The 19,793-nt window shown below is 42.5% G+C and overlaps 1 protein-coding gene across 3 annotated transcripts in view; it reads left to right on the top strand.

The window, feature by feature from the left end:
• The window catches only part of LAMA2 (laminin subunit alpha 2), a 1,287,603-nt gene that overhangs the window by 687,304 nt on the left and 580,506 nt on the right, over window positions 1-19,793 (top strand). For all 3 annotated transcript variants that reach the window (XM_077289387.1, XM_077289386.1, XM_077289385.1), the window contains exon 18: window positions 8,645-8,731. In XM_077289387.1, the coding sequence (XP_077145502.1) occupies window positions 8,645-8,731 (87 nt within the window). The remainder of the gene's footprint in view (window positions 1-8,644; window positions 8,732-19,793) is intronic.

Below are 19,793 nucleotides of genomic sequence, written 5' to 3'. Positions count from 1 at the left end.
ATCTCCATGGATTTCATTTCTGATCTTCCGCTATCTCAGGGCATGTCCGTTATCTGGGTGATATGTGATCGCTTCTCCAAGATGGTCCATTTGGTTCCTTTGCCTAAGCTGCCTTCCTCTTCCGATCTGGTTCCTGTGTTTTTCCAGAACGTGGTTCGTTTGCACGGCATCCCTGAGAATATTGTGTCAGACAGAGGATCCCAGTTCGTTTCCAGGTTCTGGCGATCCTTTTGCAGTAGGATGGGCATTGATTTGTCGTTTTCGTCTGCTTTCCATCCTCAGACTAATGGACAGACGGAGCGAACCAATCAGACTTTGGAGGCTTATTTGAGGTGTTTTGTCTCTGCTGATCAGGACGATTGGGTGACATTCTTGCCGTTGGCTGAGTTTGCCCTTAATAATCGGGCTAGTTCCGCCACCTTGGTTTCGCCTTTTTTCTGCAACTCTGGTTTCCATCCTCGCTTTTCTTCGGGTCATGTGGAGCCTTCTGACTGTCCTGGGGTGGATTCTGTGGTGGATAGGTTGCAGCAGATCTGGAATCATGTGGTGGACAACTTGAAGTTGTCACAGGAGAAGGCTCAGCGCTTTGCCAACCGCCGCCGCGGTGTGGGTCCCCGACTACGCGTTGGGGATTTGGTATGGCTTTCTTCCCGCTTTGTTCCTATGAAGGTCTCCTCTCCCAAATTTAAACCTCGTTTTATCGGGCCTTACAAGATATTGGAAATCCTTAATCCTGTATCTTTTCGTCTGGATCTTCCTGTGTCGTTTGCTATTCACAATGTATTTCATAGGTCCTTGTTGCGGCGGTACATTGTGCCTGTAGTTCCTTCTGCTGAGCCTCCTGCTCCGGTGTTGGTTGAGGGCGAGTTGGAGTACGTGGTGGAGAAGATCTTGGATTCTCGCCTCTCCAGGCGGAGGCTTCAGTACCTGGTCAAGTGGAAGGGCTATGGTCAGGAGGATAATTCCTGGGTGGTCGCCTCTGATGTTCATGCGGCCGATTTAGTTCGTGCCTTTCATGCCGCTCATCCTGATCGCCCTGGTGGTCGTGGTGAGGGTTCGGTGACCCCTCACTAAGGGGGGGGTACTGTTGTGAATTTGCTTTTTGCTCCCTCTAGTGGTTACTAGTTTTTTGACTCTGGTTTTTCTGTCATTCCTTTTATCCGCACCTGGGTCGTTAGTTAGGGGTGTTGCTATATAAGCTCCCTGGACCTTCAGTTCTATGCCTGGCAACGTAGTTATCAGAGCTAGTCTGCTGTGCTCTTGTCTACTGATCCTGGTTCCAGTTATATCAGCTAAGTCTGCCTTTTGCTTTTTGCTATTTGTTTTGGTTTTGTATTTTTGTCCAGCTTGTTCCAAATCTATATCCTGACCTTTGCTGGAAGCTCTAGGGGGCTGGTGTTCTCCCCCCGGACCGTTAGACGGTTCGGGGGTTCTTGAATTTCCAGTGTGGATTTTGATAGGGTTTTTGTTGACCATATAAGTTACCTTTCTTTATTCTGCTATCAGTAAGCGGGCCTCTCTGTGCTAAACCTGGTTCATTTCTGTGTTTGTCATTTCCTCTTACCTCACCGTCATTATTTGTGGGGGGCTTCTATCCAGCTTTGGGGTCCCCTTCTCTGGAGGCAAGAAAGGTCTTTGTTTTCCTCTACTAGGGGTAGCTAGATTCTCCGGCTGGCGCGTGTCATCTAGAATCAACGTAGGAATGATCCCCGGCTACTTCTAGTGTTTGCGTTAGGAGTAGATATATGGTCAACCCAGTTACCACTGCCCTATGAGCTGGATTTTGAATTCTGCAGACTTCCACGTTCCTCTGAGACCCTCGCCATTGGGGTCATAACAGCTTCCATACAGCATGTCATCCAGCAGAGCGGACTCAGACCTCATTCACTTGAATTGGGGGCCTGACAATACAGTGTTTGACATGCTGTCATATGCATGACAGTGCAGCAAACACCATTTTTGATCAGCAGTGAAACCATCCCCGACGGTCAGAGAGCCGTGGTTCCCACGCTGTCAAAAGACAGCGTGAGCACTCAACTGTGATCGGAGGCATAAACTTTACCTCTTTAAACTCTTCTCGCCCGACCACTTGCACCAGTGACCCCATTCCGTCACATCTCCTCCAGTCCCTTTCCCCGGCTGTCACCTCTCACCTAACAAAAATATTCAACCTTTCTCTCACTTCCGGTATTTTTCCTTCCTCATTTAAGCATGCCATCATACATCCATTACTTAAAAAACCATCCCTCGACCAAAACTGTGCCGCTAATTATAGACCTGTCTCTAATCTTCCCTTCATCTCCAAACTCCTCGAACGCCTGGTCCACTCCTGTCTTACCCACTATCTCTCAGATAACTCTCTTCTTGACCCTCTTCAATCTGGCTTCTGCTCTTTACACTCTACTGAAACTGCCCTCACTAAAGTCTCTAATGACCTACTAACAGCTAAATCTAATGGTCACTACTCCATGCTAATTCTCTTGGATCTCTCCGCAGCATTCGATACTGTGGATCATCAGCTCCTCCTCACTATGCTCCTCTCCATCGGCCTCAAGGAAACTATTCTCTCCTGGTTGTCCTCCTATTTCTCTGACCGATCTTTCACTGTATGTTTTGCTGGTTCCTCCTCCTCTCACCTTCCCCTTATTGTTGTGGTTCCTCAAGGATCAGTCCTAGGCCCCCTCCTCTTCTCTTTGTATACTGCCCCTATTGGACAAACAATCAGTAGATTTGGTTTCCAGTACCATCTCTATGCTGACGACACCCAATTATACACCTCTTCTCCTCTTATCATGCCGACCTTTTTAGAAAACACCAGTGATTGTCTTACCGCTGTCTCTAACATCATGTCCTCCCTCTATCTGAAACTGAACCTGTCAAAAACTGAACTCCTCGTGTTCTCTCCCTCTACTAACCTACCTTTGCCTGACATTGCCATCTCCGTGTGCGGTTCCACCATTACTCCAAAGCAACATGCCCGCTGCCTTGGGGTCATCCTTGACTCCGAGCTTTCATTCACCCCCCACATCCGATCACTGGCTCGCTCTTCTTATCTGCATCACAAAAACATTTCTAGAATTCGCCCTTTTCTTACTTTCGACTCTGCAAAAACTCTTACTGTTTCACTTATTCATTCTCGTCTGGACTATTGTAACTCTCTACTAATCGGCCTCCCTCTTACCAAACTCTCCTTGCTCCAATCTGTCCTGAATGCTGCAGCCAGGATCATATTCCTCACCAACCGTTACACCGATGCCTCTAAGTTGTGCCAGTCATTACACTGGCTACCCATCCACTCCAGAATCCATTACAAATCTACTACCCTCATCCACAAAGCACTCCATGGCTCAGCACCACCCTACATCTCCACTCTGGTCTCAGTCTACCACCCTACCTGTGCTCTCCGCTCCGCTAATGACCTCAGGTTAGCATCCTCAATAATCAGAACCTCCCACTCCCGTCTCCAAGACTTCACACATGCTGCGCTGATTCTTTGGAATGCACTACCTAGGTTAATACGATTAATCCCCAATCCCCACAGTTTTAAGCGTGCCCTAAAAACTCATTTGTTCAGATTGGCCTACCGCCTCAACGCATTAACCTAACTATCCCTGTGTGGCCTATTAAAAAAAAAAAAGAAAAAAAGAAAACATAATCAGGTTCCTCGCATCATGTTCTTATACACTTTATGCAGTTAATAGCCCTCTGTGTCTGTACTGCTACATACTTAAGCAGTTAACTGGTTCATGCAGCTTTACATGAACACCCGAGCCTTACACTATGGCTGGTCCAAATAACTAAAGCAATTGTTACCATCCACCTCTCGTGTCTCCCCTTTTCCTCATAGTTTGTAAGCTTGCGAGCAGGGCTGTTGTGAATTCTGCTCTTGGGCTCCCTCCGGTGGTTGTTGGTGGTAGTGCACTTGTCTTGGGGTTGTAGTCCAGGCAGGTGTTTCTGCTGATTGCAGCTCTATTAGGTATTTAGGTGTGCAGGATCCATGAGTCTGTGCCAGTTGTCCATTGTACTTGGAGGGATTGCATCTCTCTCTGCCAAATTCAGCTAAGTGTCTGGTTTTTGTCTCTGTGCACACATGCAGTGTGCTTTGCAATTCAGTGCAATTTATTGTGTTTTTGTCAAGCTTAGACTTTGTTTGGATTTTTCAGTCATGCTGGATTCTCAGGAGATGCAGATATACTTTCTATGTCTTTAGTTAGATGTGGAATATTTGTATTATCTGCTGTGGATATTTTTAGGATTTTAATACTGACCACTTAGAATTCTGTCCTATCCTTTTCTATTTAGCTAGAAGTGCCTCTTTTGCTAAATCCTGTTTTTCTGCCTGCGTGTGTCTTTCTTCTTATACTCACAGTCAATATTTGTGGGGGGCTGCCTATCCTTTGGGGTTCTGTTCTGAGGCAAGATAGAATTCCCAATTCCATCTATAGGGGTATTTAGTCCTCCGGCTGTGTCGAGATGTCTAGGACGTGCTAGGTACATCCCACAGCTACTTCTAGTTGCGGTGTTAGTTTAGGGTTTGCGGTCAGTACAGGTACCACCTCTCCTGAGAAAGTCTCTCATGCGGCTCCAAGGTTACCAGATCATAACACAGGGCCCTCATTCCTCCTGGTATCTATTTTGAACTGTGATTTCTGTTATGCTGTAATGTTTATTGTCTGTACAAGTCCCCTCTATAATTTGTAAAGCGCTGCGGAATATGTTGGCGCTATATAAGTAAAAATTATTATTATTATATTATTATTATCTCTGGTCACTGGTTTCAGCTGATGGCACAACTGCTCCCATCATCTGACACCTGCTGCCGTTATTAACAGTGAGAGCAGGAGTGGATGATGGGGGTATTCATCAGCCGCTTCCATGCTGTAAACAAATAATTTAAAAAACCTTGCATGGGTTTCCCTACCAGCCAGACAAAACTCACAGCTGGGGCTGCAACCCTCAGCTTTCAGCATTAGCAAGGTTGGTTATCAAGAATAGTGGGGTCCTAATGCTGTTTTTAAATTATTTCAATAAATAATTTAAAAAAACGGCATGGGGTCTCCCCCATTTTTGACAACCAGCTTTTCTAAAGCTGACAGCTGGGAGCCTGATTTCTCAGGCTGGTAAGGGGCCAAGGATATTGACCCCCAGCCTAAAAATAGCCGCCTGCAGTTGCCCAGAAAAGGCACATCTTTTAGATGTGCCAATTCTGGTGCTTTGCCCGGCTCTTCCCACTTGCCCTGAAACGGTGGCAAGTGGGGTTCATATTTGTGGGGTTGATGTTACCTTTGTATTGTCAGGTCACATCAAGCCCCGAGTTTAGTAATGGAGAGGCATCAATAAGTCTCCCCCATTACTAACCCCATAGTCACATTGTATAAAAAAACATACCAAGAATAAAGTTGTTTAATTGAAAAAATGACACAGACTCCTTTAATGATTTTAATTAAACCATACTTACAAACTTGCCTAATTCCACCGAAGCCCTCGTTCTCCCATAGTAAAATGAAAATAAAAAACAACAATATACCATACCTGTCTGTCATTCTGTCCCACGCCGTCATCCATATTTGGGGGAGAAATAATTTTCAACCTTTACGGTGCCAAGATGCCACCGTCCAGGCTGAGAACCAGTGGTGACTGAACTGCTGAGGGCGCAGCCTCAGTGACTAGCTGTGATGTCACTGAGGCTGTGTTCCAAGCCAGACTGAACTGCGGTGACCTTGGTGAGATCCCCGTTAGCATCGTGAGAAAATCGCATGGTGCAGAGGCAAGTTCACCGCCGTTGAAATTTACTGCAGTGAAATTGTCCCGGTGAACTGCGGTGAACTTGCCTCTGCACCATGCGACTTTCTCACGGTACTAGCAAGGATCTCACCGAGTTCACCGCATTTCAGCCCGGCTGGGAACTCAGCCTCAGTGACTGGAGGTAACCTTGATGATGTCACTGCTAGTCACTGTCAAAAGCAATACACATGAATAGCTAATCAGAGCACCACATGAAGACCCCCTCTAGGCCTGTTCCAGAACATGAGCATATCATTAACACAAAACTGAAAATAAAGATTAAACAACAACCACAAGATGGATTTCAACAACCAAAGTATCACTTTAAGCAGTATATCAGCGCTAATCTGACACTTTCTGTCAGTTATTGTGCACAATCTTGCTGACAGGTTCAATTTAATTGTTATCAATAACAGTAATTTATATTTATATATAGCTCTGGCAAAAATTAAGAGACCACTGCAAAATGTTCAGTTTGTCTTTTTTAACTCAGGAACAGTTCAGAAATCAATATTTTGTAGAATAACCATGATTTTTAATCACAGCTTTCATGCGTCTTGGCATGCTTTCCACCAGTCTTTCACACTGCTTCTGGTGCAAAAATGTAGGCAGTTCTTGTTTGTTTGATGGCTTGTTGTGACTATCATACTTTTGATTAAATTAAAGAGGTTTTCAATGGGGTTCAGGCCTGGAGATTGGGCTGCCCAGGGTTTTGATGTGGTGGTCTCTTAATTTTTGCCAGAGCTATATATCTCATTTAAAGATTTTTCTGTATTTTCATGAATATGAAAATTGTAAATTCACACTGAAGGCATCAAACCTATGGATTAACACATGTGGAATTATATACTTAACAAAAAAGTGTGACACAACTGAAAATATGTCTTATATTCTAGGTTCTTTAAAGTAGCCAACTTTTGCTTTGATGACTGCTTTACACACTCTTGACATTCTCTTGATGAGCTTCAAGAGGTAGTCACCGGGAATGGTCTTCCAACAATCTTGAAGGAATTCCCAGAGATGCTTAGCACTTGTTAGCCCTTTTGCCTTCACTCTGCGGTCCAGTTCACCCCAAACCATCTCAATTAGGTTCAGGTCTGGTGACTGTGGAGGCCAGGTCATCTGGCATAGCACCCCATCACTCTCCTTCTTGGTCAAATAGCCCTTACACAGCCTGGAGGTGTGTTTGGGGTCATTGTCCTGTTGAAAAATAAATGATGGTCCAACTAAACGCAAACCGGATGGAATAGCATGCCACTGCAAGATGCTGTGGTAGCCATGCTGGTTCAGTATGCCTTCACGGTGGTTGGAACCAAAGATCTCAAATTTGGACTCATCAGACCAAAGCACAGATTTCCACTGGTCTAATGTCCATTTCTTGTGTTCTTTAGCCCAAACAAGTCTCTTCTGCTTGTTGAATGTCCTTAGCAGTGGTTTCCTAGCAGCTATTTAACCATGAGGGCCTGCTGCACAAAGTCTCCTCTTAACAGTTGTTGTAGAGATGTGTCTGCTGCTAGAACTCTGTGTGACATTGACCTGGTCTCTAATCTGAGCTGCTGTTAACCTGCAATTTCTGAGGCTGGTGACTCGGATAAACTTATCCTCAGAAGCCGAGGTGACTCTTGCTTGTCCTTTCCTGGGGTGGTCCTCATGTGAGCCAGTTTCTTTGTAGCGCTTGATGGTTTTTACAACTGCACTTGGGGGCACTTTCAAAGTTTTCCCAATTTTTCGGACTGACTGACCTTCATTTCTTAAAGTAATGATGGCCACTCGTTTTTCTTTACTTATCTGCTTTTTTCTTGCCATAATACAAATTCTAACAGTCTATTCAGTAGGACTATCAGCTGTGTATCCACCAGACTTCTGCTCAACACAACTGATGGTCCCAACCCCAAGAGTGTGCAAAGCAGTCATCAAAGCAAAAGGTGGCTACTTTGAAGAACCTAGAATATAAGACATATTTTCTGTTGTTTCACACTTTTTGTTAAGTATATAATTCCACATGTGTTAATTCATAGTTTTGATGCCTTCAGTTTGAATCTTTAAATGAGAAGGTGTGTCCAAATGCTTTGTCTGTACTGTGTATATGTGTGTGTGTGTGTGTGTGTGTGGAGTCGGTATCAAAATGTGGAGTTTATGCCTACTGAAGCAAGCTAGGAGATATCATAAATTGACGACCTCTACAGCAAGTATTGATTTTAGACAACTCTGTAACATTGTCTAAAAAAGTTGTGTGGGAGGGGCAATATATATACAGTTTAAAAAAACACTCACTTTCAGTGAGATAATAGATAAATAAATATTAATACAATAAAAGAATATAGCAGTTTCTCTAATATTTCGTATTGATGTTTATGTTGAGTTTATTTACTGCAAACACCTTCTCTATATTACTGGAAAATATACACTATATGGGGTCCAAAATAATTTCTTCAAAATATTCTAGTCCATATTGATACTTGTTTGGGAATATTTCAGTTCTAGTGAAACTCTCAGTAGAATCTCAGCCATACAGTATATTCTGGCAATGTCCTCCAGGGCACAGACAAACAGCTGTACATTCCTACTTATTCGCTAGTGAACAGGATCTGTGACAGTCTAAAGTAAGCCCCATCATAACATGCCATGGGGATGCTGCCACTCACTGTACTATATCTAGTGTCGGAATAAATAGTAGAGTCATTCCAGCAACTATTGGCTGGAGCCAAAGCTAAATGTGTGTGTGTCTATGACTGAAAGGGTCTTCTTGGTCTCCATGTTTACAGAGTTATGAATTCTGAAGAATCCATGCAAAAATGCTGCTAAATGTTCTAATCTTCTCATTCCTTCTCCCTTGTTTCATTTCTGGTCAACAACAAAGTTTTAGTCCAACGTGCCACTCAGACCCAATCCGTGGATTAGTTTGTGATGCTTGTGCTCCTGGATATACAGGGCTGCGTTGTGAACGGTAAGCACTTGACTCTATCATTTATATTGAACTCTTAGTATAAAGCATAATATCTTTAATAAGCTAAATTATGTTGTGATTTTGTTTTCTTGCCTCATTGTGTCTTTATTATATTAGTAGTAATAGAAATACAAACATAAAATAGCAATGCAAAGTTTGTGAAACTATGCAGTACTTAAGTACTAAAGTGTCACTTTCCATGCTGCTACATATAATTTTACATAGGACTGCAAGTAAACCTGCTATGTTATGTAAGAGGATTATTATAATCTATCCATGATGCAGTTCTGAGTAAGTGATTATTAACTCCAATTTTCTAATATCTATTACAATTGCCATTCTTATTTGTTTTGCACTGTTTGACATGTGGAATGACATAAAAGATTTATAGCTAAGTGACAATCTGCACTTGCTCCAAAAGGAAGAGCTCATTTCCTCCAGCTCAGATAGGGTTGCACATATAATGGCCATACATACTACACAAAGATTCAGTGTATATTATCAGATTTTGAAACACAAAAATATATTAATAACTGTTATAAAGAAAGCCTGCTGTGTGTCTGCCTTGCCGGTATTTTCCCAGTTAGGTGAATCTTGCGTTAAACCAGTATATTTTAAGCCCATTCTAACTTTAGAGCTATAAACACTCAAAAGCAACAGCTGAAATAAACGTCTCCATGGATCGTATTTCATATGACAACTTCTTTTAGTTAGGTGTTCTAAATGTAACTACTCGAGTCGAGACAGTGATAAAAAAGTGTAAAAAACACATTTTAAAAATGTTTCATTGTTATCTACCTACTTACTTACTGTTGCTTGGACAGTCTAGCGAATTATGCTTTTAAAGTCTGATTTTTAAGAGACTACCAAGGTTTTCAAGATTAAAGGGGCCCAATATTCTATGCAGATGGGTTTTAGATAAGAGCTTTACATTGTCTTTAAGGTCTCACACATATGATAGTATTTGGAATCTGTATTATATTACTTGCCGCAATGGATATGGTTGTATACAGTGGATCTGAGATGAACAGAACAGGCAAAATTTGAATTTGCACATTTTTCTGGAAAATTCCATGCGAGGAGAAGTTACAGTGAGGGAAAAATGTATTCTCCACAAATTTAATGCCGCTTATGCTCTGGGTTTTCTCCGGACCCCAACGCATGATACAGGTAAAAATACTTAAACTCACCCAGAGTTAATACCATGTGCAGTGACCAGAAGTCTTAACACGGTGTTCACTCTAGGCTGGTACATCCAGAGAGCAAGCTCAGGAGCTCTTTGTGCACTCTACAGACTTACTCGCAACTAGTGTTGAGCGATACCTTCCAATATTTGAAAGTATCGGTATCAGATTGGATCGGCCGATATCCAAAAAATATAGGATATCGCCGATACCGATACCCGATACCAATACAAGTCAATGGGACACAAATATCGGAAGTGATCCTGGATGGTTCCCAGGGTCTGAAGGAGAGGAAACTCTCCTTCAGGCTCTGGGATCCATATTCATGTAAAAAATAAAGAATAAAAATAAAAAATATGGATATACTCACCCTCGGACGAGCCCTGGCTGTCACTGCTGCAAGCGTCTGCCTCCGTTCCTAAGAATGCAGAGATTGAAGGACCTTCGATGACGTCGCGGTCACGTGAGCGGTCACATGAGCGGTCACGCGACCAATCACAAGACCGCGACGTCATCGCAGGTCCTACACTCACTGCATGCTTAGGAACGGAGGCAGACGCTTGCACTGGTGAGGTCCAGGGTCCGTCGGAGGGGTGAGTATATCCATATTTTTTATTTTTATTCTTTATTTTTTACATGAATATGGATCCCAGGGCCTGATGGAGAGTCTCCTCTCCTCCAGACCCTGGGAACCATATGCACCGCACACGCCTGGGAACTTATATGAACTTACGATTCCGATTTCCGATATCACAAAAATATCGGAACTCGGTATCGGAATTCCGATACAGCAAATATCGGCCGATACCCGATATTTGCAGTATCGGAATGCTCAACACTACTCGCAACCCTAAGTTGTGGCCTAGCGTGAACATTGGATCAGAGATAGGATGAAGCAGGAGATTGGACAATGGGCAGTTAGTAGTGGGGGCAGCTGGAAAGCTGCATTTTGTTAATTAATAAAAAATATACTATTAATACTTCTATTTTTGAAAACATTCTTCAGAATGTTTTTGACAGGGGCCTGAGAATTTTACAGAGTAATATATATACTGTATTTATATATATATATATATATATATATATATATATATAATGTACAAATATACGGTGAGCACGGAAAGTATTCAGACCCCTTTAAATTTTTCACTCTTTGTTTCATTTCAGCCATTTGGTAAATTCAAAAAGGTTCATTTTTTTCCTCATTAATGTACATTCTGCACCCCATCTTGACTGAAAAAAACAGAAATATAGAAATGTTTGCAAAACTGAAATATCACATGGTCATAGGCATTCAGACCATTTGCTCAGACACTCATATTTAAGTCACATGCTGTCCATTTCCTTGTGATCCTCATTGAGATGGTTCTACTCTTTCAGTGGAGTCCAGCTGTGTTTAATTAAACTGGTAGGCTTTGATTTGGAAAGGCCACACACCTATCTATGTAAGACCTCACAGCTCACAGAGCATGTCAGACTAAGTGAGAATCATGAGGTCAAAGGAACGGGCAAAGGAGCTCAGGCCACTGAGCACTGCCGAACCTGCCGCATCAGTCTAGGATGGGAGTCATATCATCGCCAGACCACCAAACACCCCCTGTGAACCCGCTCCACCAGTGCTGCTGATTCCCCCCCGATAAGCTGAATTCGGACTGTAAGACGGACCACCATTTGACGCATTAAATTTTTCCCCTATTTTCCTTCTGAAAATTTGGAGTGCATCCTAAGGTCCAGTGTGTCTTATAGTCCAAAAAATATTTTCAATGTATATTAGCTAAAATTGAACACATATCACTAGTTGGTTCAGAAAGAAAGAAAAAGTCCTTACTCCTTTCCTTTAATATTCCCAAAATCAATCCAAATCTATGCATGTGAGTGCTGTATTTTGCTGGGTCTATTTGCCAAAGCTACACTAAAAAGACAGAACTTTTCATCTGTATTTTTCAGCATAGTTTAATTAGATTTTCTTAGATTAGAGTTTGAAGTTTGGAGTTTCATCAGTTTTTCTTTGATGGAGAAAAAAAGGTAATTCAGCTTGTCCTATAAACCAATAGGACAAACGGAGAGCACATGCTTTCACATGAGAACAGTCCAAAATTTTTAGATAAATCTATAGACTTACATTGACTAATTTAAAAAGAATCTGTCACTTGGATCAACCCTTAGAAAGTTGAATAAAATAATATCTTGATATCTGTGATCCAATGTCTTATTCGAGAGAAATCTATATTGTTCTTGTATGTAAATGAGCCGTTAAGATCTATGGGCTAGATACAGATTTTTAGGACTGGTGGAACGCACCATATAAAAATGATTGATGATATAAGGTGTGTTCGCAGTCCGGGGTCCACCGTGCAGCTAAGACACCTGCTGCTTGGTAATGACGGACTATATGGTGGTATAATGTGAGTACACACAGGTTAGCTTCACCCGGGATGAAGGAAGCGAACCCTGTTGCGTCACAGGGCCACGATACCGCACAGAGAGTGCAAGCAAGGCGACACAGAACTCTGCCCCCAGACTCAGGGTAAGAGTCACTCTAGATCTCTTGCGCTTGACACTGCTACTGTGGTGCGAGGGAATCAACTATACTAAATGTTTACCACACAGGAGTGCGTACAGCGCCGCTCTGGCAGACACCACTAACCCCCCTAACTAGGGCCAGGAAAGCGCACTATCTGCGCATGGCGCTGCTCTGGCGGTCGCTGCTAACTAGATTCAGTAACTTGTGCAATTGTGCAAGACAGCACTGTCGGGCGCTAGGTAGCTCTACCATTCGCGAGCAGGCAACAACACTAGGGATGGGAATGATTCAGAGCTTTCATCCATCGACAGGCATTCATCCACACACACAAGTTAACAAGTTTAAACGAGCGCATGGCTGAGCGGCCATGCCAACCTTTTATAATAGTAGTGCTCCAGGACCTTCATGATGGTCCAATAGGATCCGCAATAGGACCTGAGCATGTGACCCCCCTGACCTCCAATGGGAGGTCGTCCCGTGGGCATGCTCAGTGTGGGAAAAGCAGGACAGTCCCTGAAACACTTGCTCGCTGCTGAACAGTGCTGGCTGCAAAGGCAGAGCCTGGAAAGGCAGCCATACCCAAGCACACAGTACCAGCTTGAGCCAGACGCTGGGATCGACATCTCTGCTGAGCAGGTTCCACTGTGGCTGGAGGAGAATGGGAGTCTGCAATGGACATGGTTCGAGATTCCAACCTGTGCAGCAGCGGGAACTCGACACCTAACACAGATCTCCTTGATAATTTGCCTCCTCAGCTTATTTTACATGATAGAGCTGTTACTAGTGCAAGACACAGTGTAGATCAGGAGAGCAGACTGTCAGTCATTACATGTCTCCCACTGGTAACATCACATTTAATTTAAATAATCTCTGGATGCAGATTCTCATACAGATTAGTGTACGGTCCATAGTTCTGAATAGCTCATTTAAATATAAGAAAAGCGAGGATTTCTCTGGAATAAGACATCAGATCACAGATATCAAGGTATAATTGTATTCAGCTTCCTATGACCTACATGCCCATGTAGACAGCTTAGGAGGGTTGATTCTACTGATAGATTCCCTTTAATCTAACACTCAGATCAGTATCGGAGAAGTTTCCATGCTTTTGTACAGATCACTCGGTCAAGTAAAATAATGGACTTGTGAACTATACCATAGACTATCACAGGTACAACTGCTATCCGTGAAAAATATGGAGAGTGCTCATGCGTTAAAACCTGATATCTGAATGATCCCTGAGTCTGTAATTTCACAGAGTCTACATTTAATATTATTAGAAATGCAGCCTACTAAATTTAGAATTCTAAGCAGTAGAGAGCCCTAGCCCAGTGGCTATGTCCGCAGTCATTGGCCGCCAGACCAAAACACTGTGAATACCATGTGTTCGGCCCACCGGCATCCTCTGCGTCCCTTCTGATTAATAGGTCTCGATCAACACCATCATTGTTCTGCAGTGCAGGCATAATATTGTCCCAGGCCTACTACTAAGAAGAGGCCCAGGGGTTGTCGGCAGGTAAAAAGAGGTTCAGAGTGCTCTGTTCATACACCCGTGGACTTACAATGTGCCCACTGCACCAATTTTCTGCAAATCTTTTTGATAATCTCTATAAATTGATCAATCTTAAGAAATCAAGGAAATTATTATTCATGCGTAAGTCTAAAGTTTGCCATAATACTAATTATCCTAATAATTTGCAAAACCACACCGGCAAACATTTGCTAGAAGATATCTGCGTAATAAGCTGATCAGACATTTTGCTATTTTATTTTTATTGTCAAGTACGATCAGAAGACATTTGTAACAAGCATCTGACCTGCTCAAGTAGGCATGTGCCATATGTTTTGACCCTATCAACACTAAAGATTGCACTGCAAACTGTTGGCAATATTTCCGCATGTATGTAGTTGTCATTCAGAACAACAACCTATTTATACCAACTATAAAAGAGTAAAATGATAACATTCTGACTCTCTGCATCCACCAGATAGTGGGGAGCATGTTACAAGAGATCATATATGCTTCCCATTAATGAGATCAATATTGAAGCCTTCTTAAAAGCATCCATATTGCACTCTCCTAGAAGAGCTATAATCGTGTGACTTCATCCTGTAGGTAGGGTACTTCCACTATATTCTCCATAGATTCTGCTCAGCATGCATCTTTCCCGTGGGAGAGGGTAGTAGTCACATTCTTAAGCCTGTAAAAATTAAAAAGCATCCTCTATAAATTGTTTCTTATTTTTTTCAGCTGTCAAAAAGCACCCTTCCTAGATCTCCAACATGATCACTACATGAAATGTGTGTGTTTATGTGGGGGGGGCATAATAATGAAAATCTGCAACATAAAAAAGACCAAATACATTTTTTATTGTCCTTTTTGGAGTAAAAATAAAAACATGAAATCTCGCTTTTCATTGGTCTTATATAATAACAGATTTTTTAAATAAAAATTACCTACCACCTGGTCAAAGCTAGACAAGTTTTGCTCTTGTATGATTCCCGCTGTATTCTGTTTCTTTTTTTAATAAAATCCACTATACAGTTTCAGAGATATGGGCCTTTTTATTTAGTGCTTTTTTTGTTCTTTACAAAGGGCCGTTGCTCACAGTATTCTTGGAGAACTTGTCTGTAGACTGCACTGTATTATTAGCCTATGAGGAATGCCCCCTTGGTAAATCCCATAAAAACTAACACTAAATAAAAAGTCCAATATCTATGTGATACTATGGCAAATTAAAAAAGTAGATAATGGAGAGACAGCGCTAATAAAATAAGATACAAAACTGACCACTTTTGACCTAGTGACATCCTTTTTATAAAAAAAAATCAGTTTTTAGTTTTCCCTTGGAGGTTAATGTATCATTTAACTATGTTTGGCTAAAGAAAAGCAGGAGGTTTGAACTTGCGCATCATAATAAACTGGGCTTTGAGCCTTATACAAAGGTGTAATATGAAATTAATCAGCCCAGAATATTAGATTATTTACCTTTGATCAGATACTGACCATAACCTTTCCTAAAGCCTGGTAAATCTTACCTGTTTGAATGTTCAGAAAAGAGATGCTAAAAAACTGGAGAAATAAACAAAATTATACATATTATTATTTGCTAACCACTAAAAAGAGATTCATGCAAATATATTATGTTTCCCTGAGGTCACTGTGTGAGGTATGGACAAGCCATGTGAGTGAATCTGCAGTCAGTCACCTGTCCCCATTCATCAGACCCGTTGCTTCTCTTCCTGTTACTGTATTCTATTTCTGTCCTTCCTTTCCTGTCTGCTTCATACTCCAGCTAAGCGGCTGGCTGTGATGTTAATAACTTTAGAAATTGGTCACATCAGTACTACGAAGAATTCAGTTTCTTTAATTCAGAAAACCACCACTGGACATCAAATCTTGCTTATTGTTTTTTTTTTGTTGTTGTGTGTAACTCTTAAAGCAGGGTGTATAGGGTGTATAGATAAGCATCTTAAGTACTTAGTAGATCATCCTTTTGATGTTATGACCTACTGAAAAAATAGACAGACATCAGCTTCTGGCAATGCTCCTAAGTATCAATGGGTGAACCCCTGAAAGTTTGGGTTCGTCCAAACAGATAAAAGAGCAGAAAAGTACCAGAACAGTACCTAAGCTCGAACCCGGACCCCAGTCACTTGAACGTGGGGCCCGAACATCCAGTGTTTGCCACGCTGTCATGTGCATGACAGTACAGCAATCACTGCCTCTGATCGGCAGTAAAATCATAACCACCGGTCAGACAGCCGCTTTTCTCACGCTGTCAAATGACGGCATGAGCCCACAGCTGTGATCGGAGGTTACTGGCATCGGCAGATGGGACTATTGCTCCCATCAGCCTACACCTGCTGCCGTTAAAAACAGCAGGAGAAGGTGGCAGCTGATGGGAATATTCATCAGCTACCGCCTGCATTTTAAATAAATAATAATAAAAAAGAGGCGTGGGTTCCTCTGTGTTTTTGATAACCAGCCAGGAAAAACTGATAGCTGTGGGCTGCAACCCTCAGCTGTCTACTTAAGCAAGGTTGGATATCAAGAATAAATGGATCCCCATGCAGTTTTTTTAATTATTTAAATAAATAATTTAAAAAAACAGATTGTGGTTCCCCCATTCTTGACTACCAGCCAAACTAAAGCAGACAAGTAGTGGCTGGTAAGGGGCTAGTTATATTGCCCCTCTCTCCCCTCAGCCTAAAAATAGTAGCCCGCAGTTGCCCAGAAAAGGCACCCAGCTTGCTCTTCCCACATCCCCTGTGGTGGTGGCAAATGTGGTTCATATTTGTAAGTTTGATTGTTTGTAAGTTGATGTCATCTTTATATTGTCTGGTGACATCAAGCCCACAGCTTAGTAAAGTCTATTAGACTCCTATCCATTGCTAAACCTATAGTTGTATTGTAAATAAACACACAGCAAGAATAAAATCTTGTATTTGAAATAAAAACAAAAGACACTTTTCCTTTTAATTTAAAAATAACCAACACAGTTATACTCATCTAAAGCCCATTCCATTGAAGCCCTCGTCTGCTTTAATAAAACAAAAATAAAAAACAACAATATTCCTCACCAGGTTTTCAACCTGGGTGGTAACAAGATGCGACCATCCAGGCTGAGATCAACTGAGGAATGAGCTGCTGCGAGCGCAGTGTCAGTGGCTAGCAGTGACGTGATCGAGGTTACCGGTTACCGCCAGTCACTGAGGCTGCGTTCTCATCTGGGCCCCTGAACTGCGGTGACCTCGGTGAGATCACAGCTAGCACAGTGAGAAAAAGTCTTGAGGTGCATTGCTGAGCTCAGAGAGTTCACAGAAAGAAATGAGAATTTCTCCCTGTGAACTGCAGTGAACTTACCTTGGCACCTTGAGACTTTTTCTTTTACTGTGCTGGCGGTGATCTCACCTACATCACCACAGTTCAGGGGCCCAGCTGGGAATGCAGCCTCAATGATCGGCAGTAACCTCAGTGACGTCACCGCTGGTCACCAATGCTGCTGGTTCAAGTCAGGCAACTGTGATGGTGACTATTGAATCTTCCAGAACTTCATTTGATACCATTCCTTGCTGGATTCTGAGGTATATTTGGGATCATTGCCTGTTGAAAGTTTCAAGTATGCCCAAGCTTCAGCATCCTCACAGAGGGCATGATATCTTTTAGTAAGATTTCCTGATACTTGATTGAATTCACCGTGCCTTCCACTAGGTCATCTAAAAAAAGCAAAGACCCAACACTTTCCAATGCTGTTTCATCACTCTAAAGAAAAAAAATTCCCAAACTTATATAACTTATTTATATTGGGGAATATTGGGATCAACTTGTCTTGTGCTTGAGGGTCAGTAGATGTGTATGTTGGAGTTAAGGCATTAAGCATTTAGTATGTACTTTACTGTCAAGACTTAAGAAAAACAAATGAGCAAACATTCTGCAGTAAGTAAATATATAGTTATAGTACATATAAATTAAATAGGGCACATAGTTAACACTAGTTTGATCACAAAAAGCATAAAAGCCATTCCACTGTGGCAAGATGTACCTATTCAGGACAATCCTTATGTCTTTTACTGTAGTTCTCCTCTTTATGTAACAGCATTCAGTAGACCTCAAAATAGCTGGGAACAGAGCAGGACTGGGTCCCGAATGTTCAAACACCTGGCCATGGAAAGCTATATAGGTAAATGCCCATCCCAAAAAGGGGGGAGCCATGTGTTAGGGCTAGCGGAACGCACCAAATGGATATAGAGACTTTATTATAATATATGTGTTCGCAGCCCGGGGTCCACCGTGCAGGAGAACCTGCTGCTAGCAAATGGCGGAACTAAATTGCGGTATGAGCTACCTCTGTTACTTCACAGAGTAGCTGTGAACTCAAAGCACTGCGCCCTGTTAACCTTCACAGTGGCACAGGCTAACTACCCAAACGAGAGCAGTCAGTGGTCATGCATGCACAGAAAACTCCTCGCCTGAGGTGCCAGCATGCTAGGGCCTATTTCAGCCAGGTCCCTGAATACTCAAACACACAAACTCCTCGCAGGAGGTGCCAGCATTCTAGGGGCTTATTTCAGCCGGGTCCCTAAACACAATCATACGTGACCACACTGGCGCAAAGTACAATATAGAACAATACTAGCGCATGGCTGTGCGGCCATGCGAGCCTTAAATAGATGCAGCACGTACAGGACCTTCCTAGAAGGACCAATGAGAGGCTGCCACAGAGCGTGAGCACCTACAGGACCTTCCTGAAGGACCAATGGCCTTAGCTGCTGTGTCTGATCATGTGACCCTTGATCTCCACTGAGAGATCTTACTCTGGGCATGCTCAGAATGAGAAAAGCAGGACTTAGTCCCAGAAGCGTCTGCTCGCCGCTGCCCAGCACTGACTCCAATGGCAGAAGCAGGAAAAGCAGCAGTAACTCTCTGTACAGAGTCAGAGTGAGCGAGATGCTGGGACCGACATCTCCGCTGAGCAGGCTCCACTGCGGCAGGAGAAGAATGGGAGACCGCAGCGGAGATGGCCCGAGATTCCCCCTGTGCAGAGGCGGGAACTTAACTCCTAACACCTTGCTTTTGTTTGTACAAAGAACTAAAGCAAAACCAAAACATGAGTTGGAACATTTGTTAATAAAAGCGCAATATGTAAGTGTAAATTCACTCTGCGTCCATTTAACAGACAACCTGAATTATAATAATAATACTCAGTAGTAAGTAAAATAATAAATAGTAATAGTACATACAATATGGTGGCAGCGCACTGTGACTCAATGGTTAGCGCTATTAGCACTTGCAGCGCTGGGGTCCTGGGTTCAAATCCCACCAAGAACAACATCTGCACGAAGTTTGTATGTTCTCCCCATGTGTGCGTGGGTTTCCTCCAGGTTCTCTGGTTTCCTCCCACTTTCCAAAGACATACTGTCCATACAATCTTATTATTCAGTTATAATATACAGCTCAGACTAAGCTTAGAGATATAACTTACATGACACATCCACATTTGGCTGAAGCTACAGTAAAGTGTTTTTACATGCTGTTCTTTACTTACCCTCCCCTGGTCCCATGCAGCATCTCTACCACTGTCCCTTTCTTTGTTGTTTGACTGCAATAGTGATGTCATGTTAACAATGGCTCATGCCATCTCAGTCAGCAAAGCAGCACAGTGTTTGGCTGCAGCATTCTTAACATGAAGTCAGTGCAGACAAGAAACAGAGACTGGGCTAGTGGGGGAAACACAGCGCTGGACTTGGAGGTGATACGCAAAGAATAGTTTGTTTTATTTAATTGAGCTGCACTTGGGGACAATATTGACATTTCAAAATATGTCTGGGAAATATTGATTAGACCAGTCTG

Source organism: Ranitomeya variabilis, chromosome 2, assembly GCF_051348905.1.
Source record: "Ranitomeya variabilis isolate aRanVar5 chromosome 2, aRanVar5.hap1, whole genome shotgun sequence".
NCBI lineage: Eukaryota > Metazoa > Chordata > Amphibia > Anura > Dendrobatidae > Ranitomeya > Ranitomeya variabilis.
This window is presented reverse-complemented; position numbering and strand designations above follow the sequence as displayed.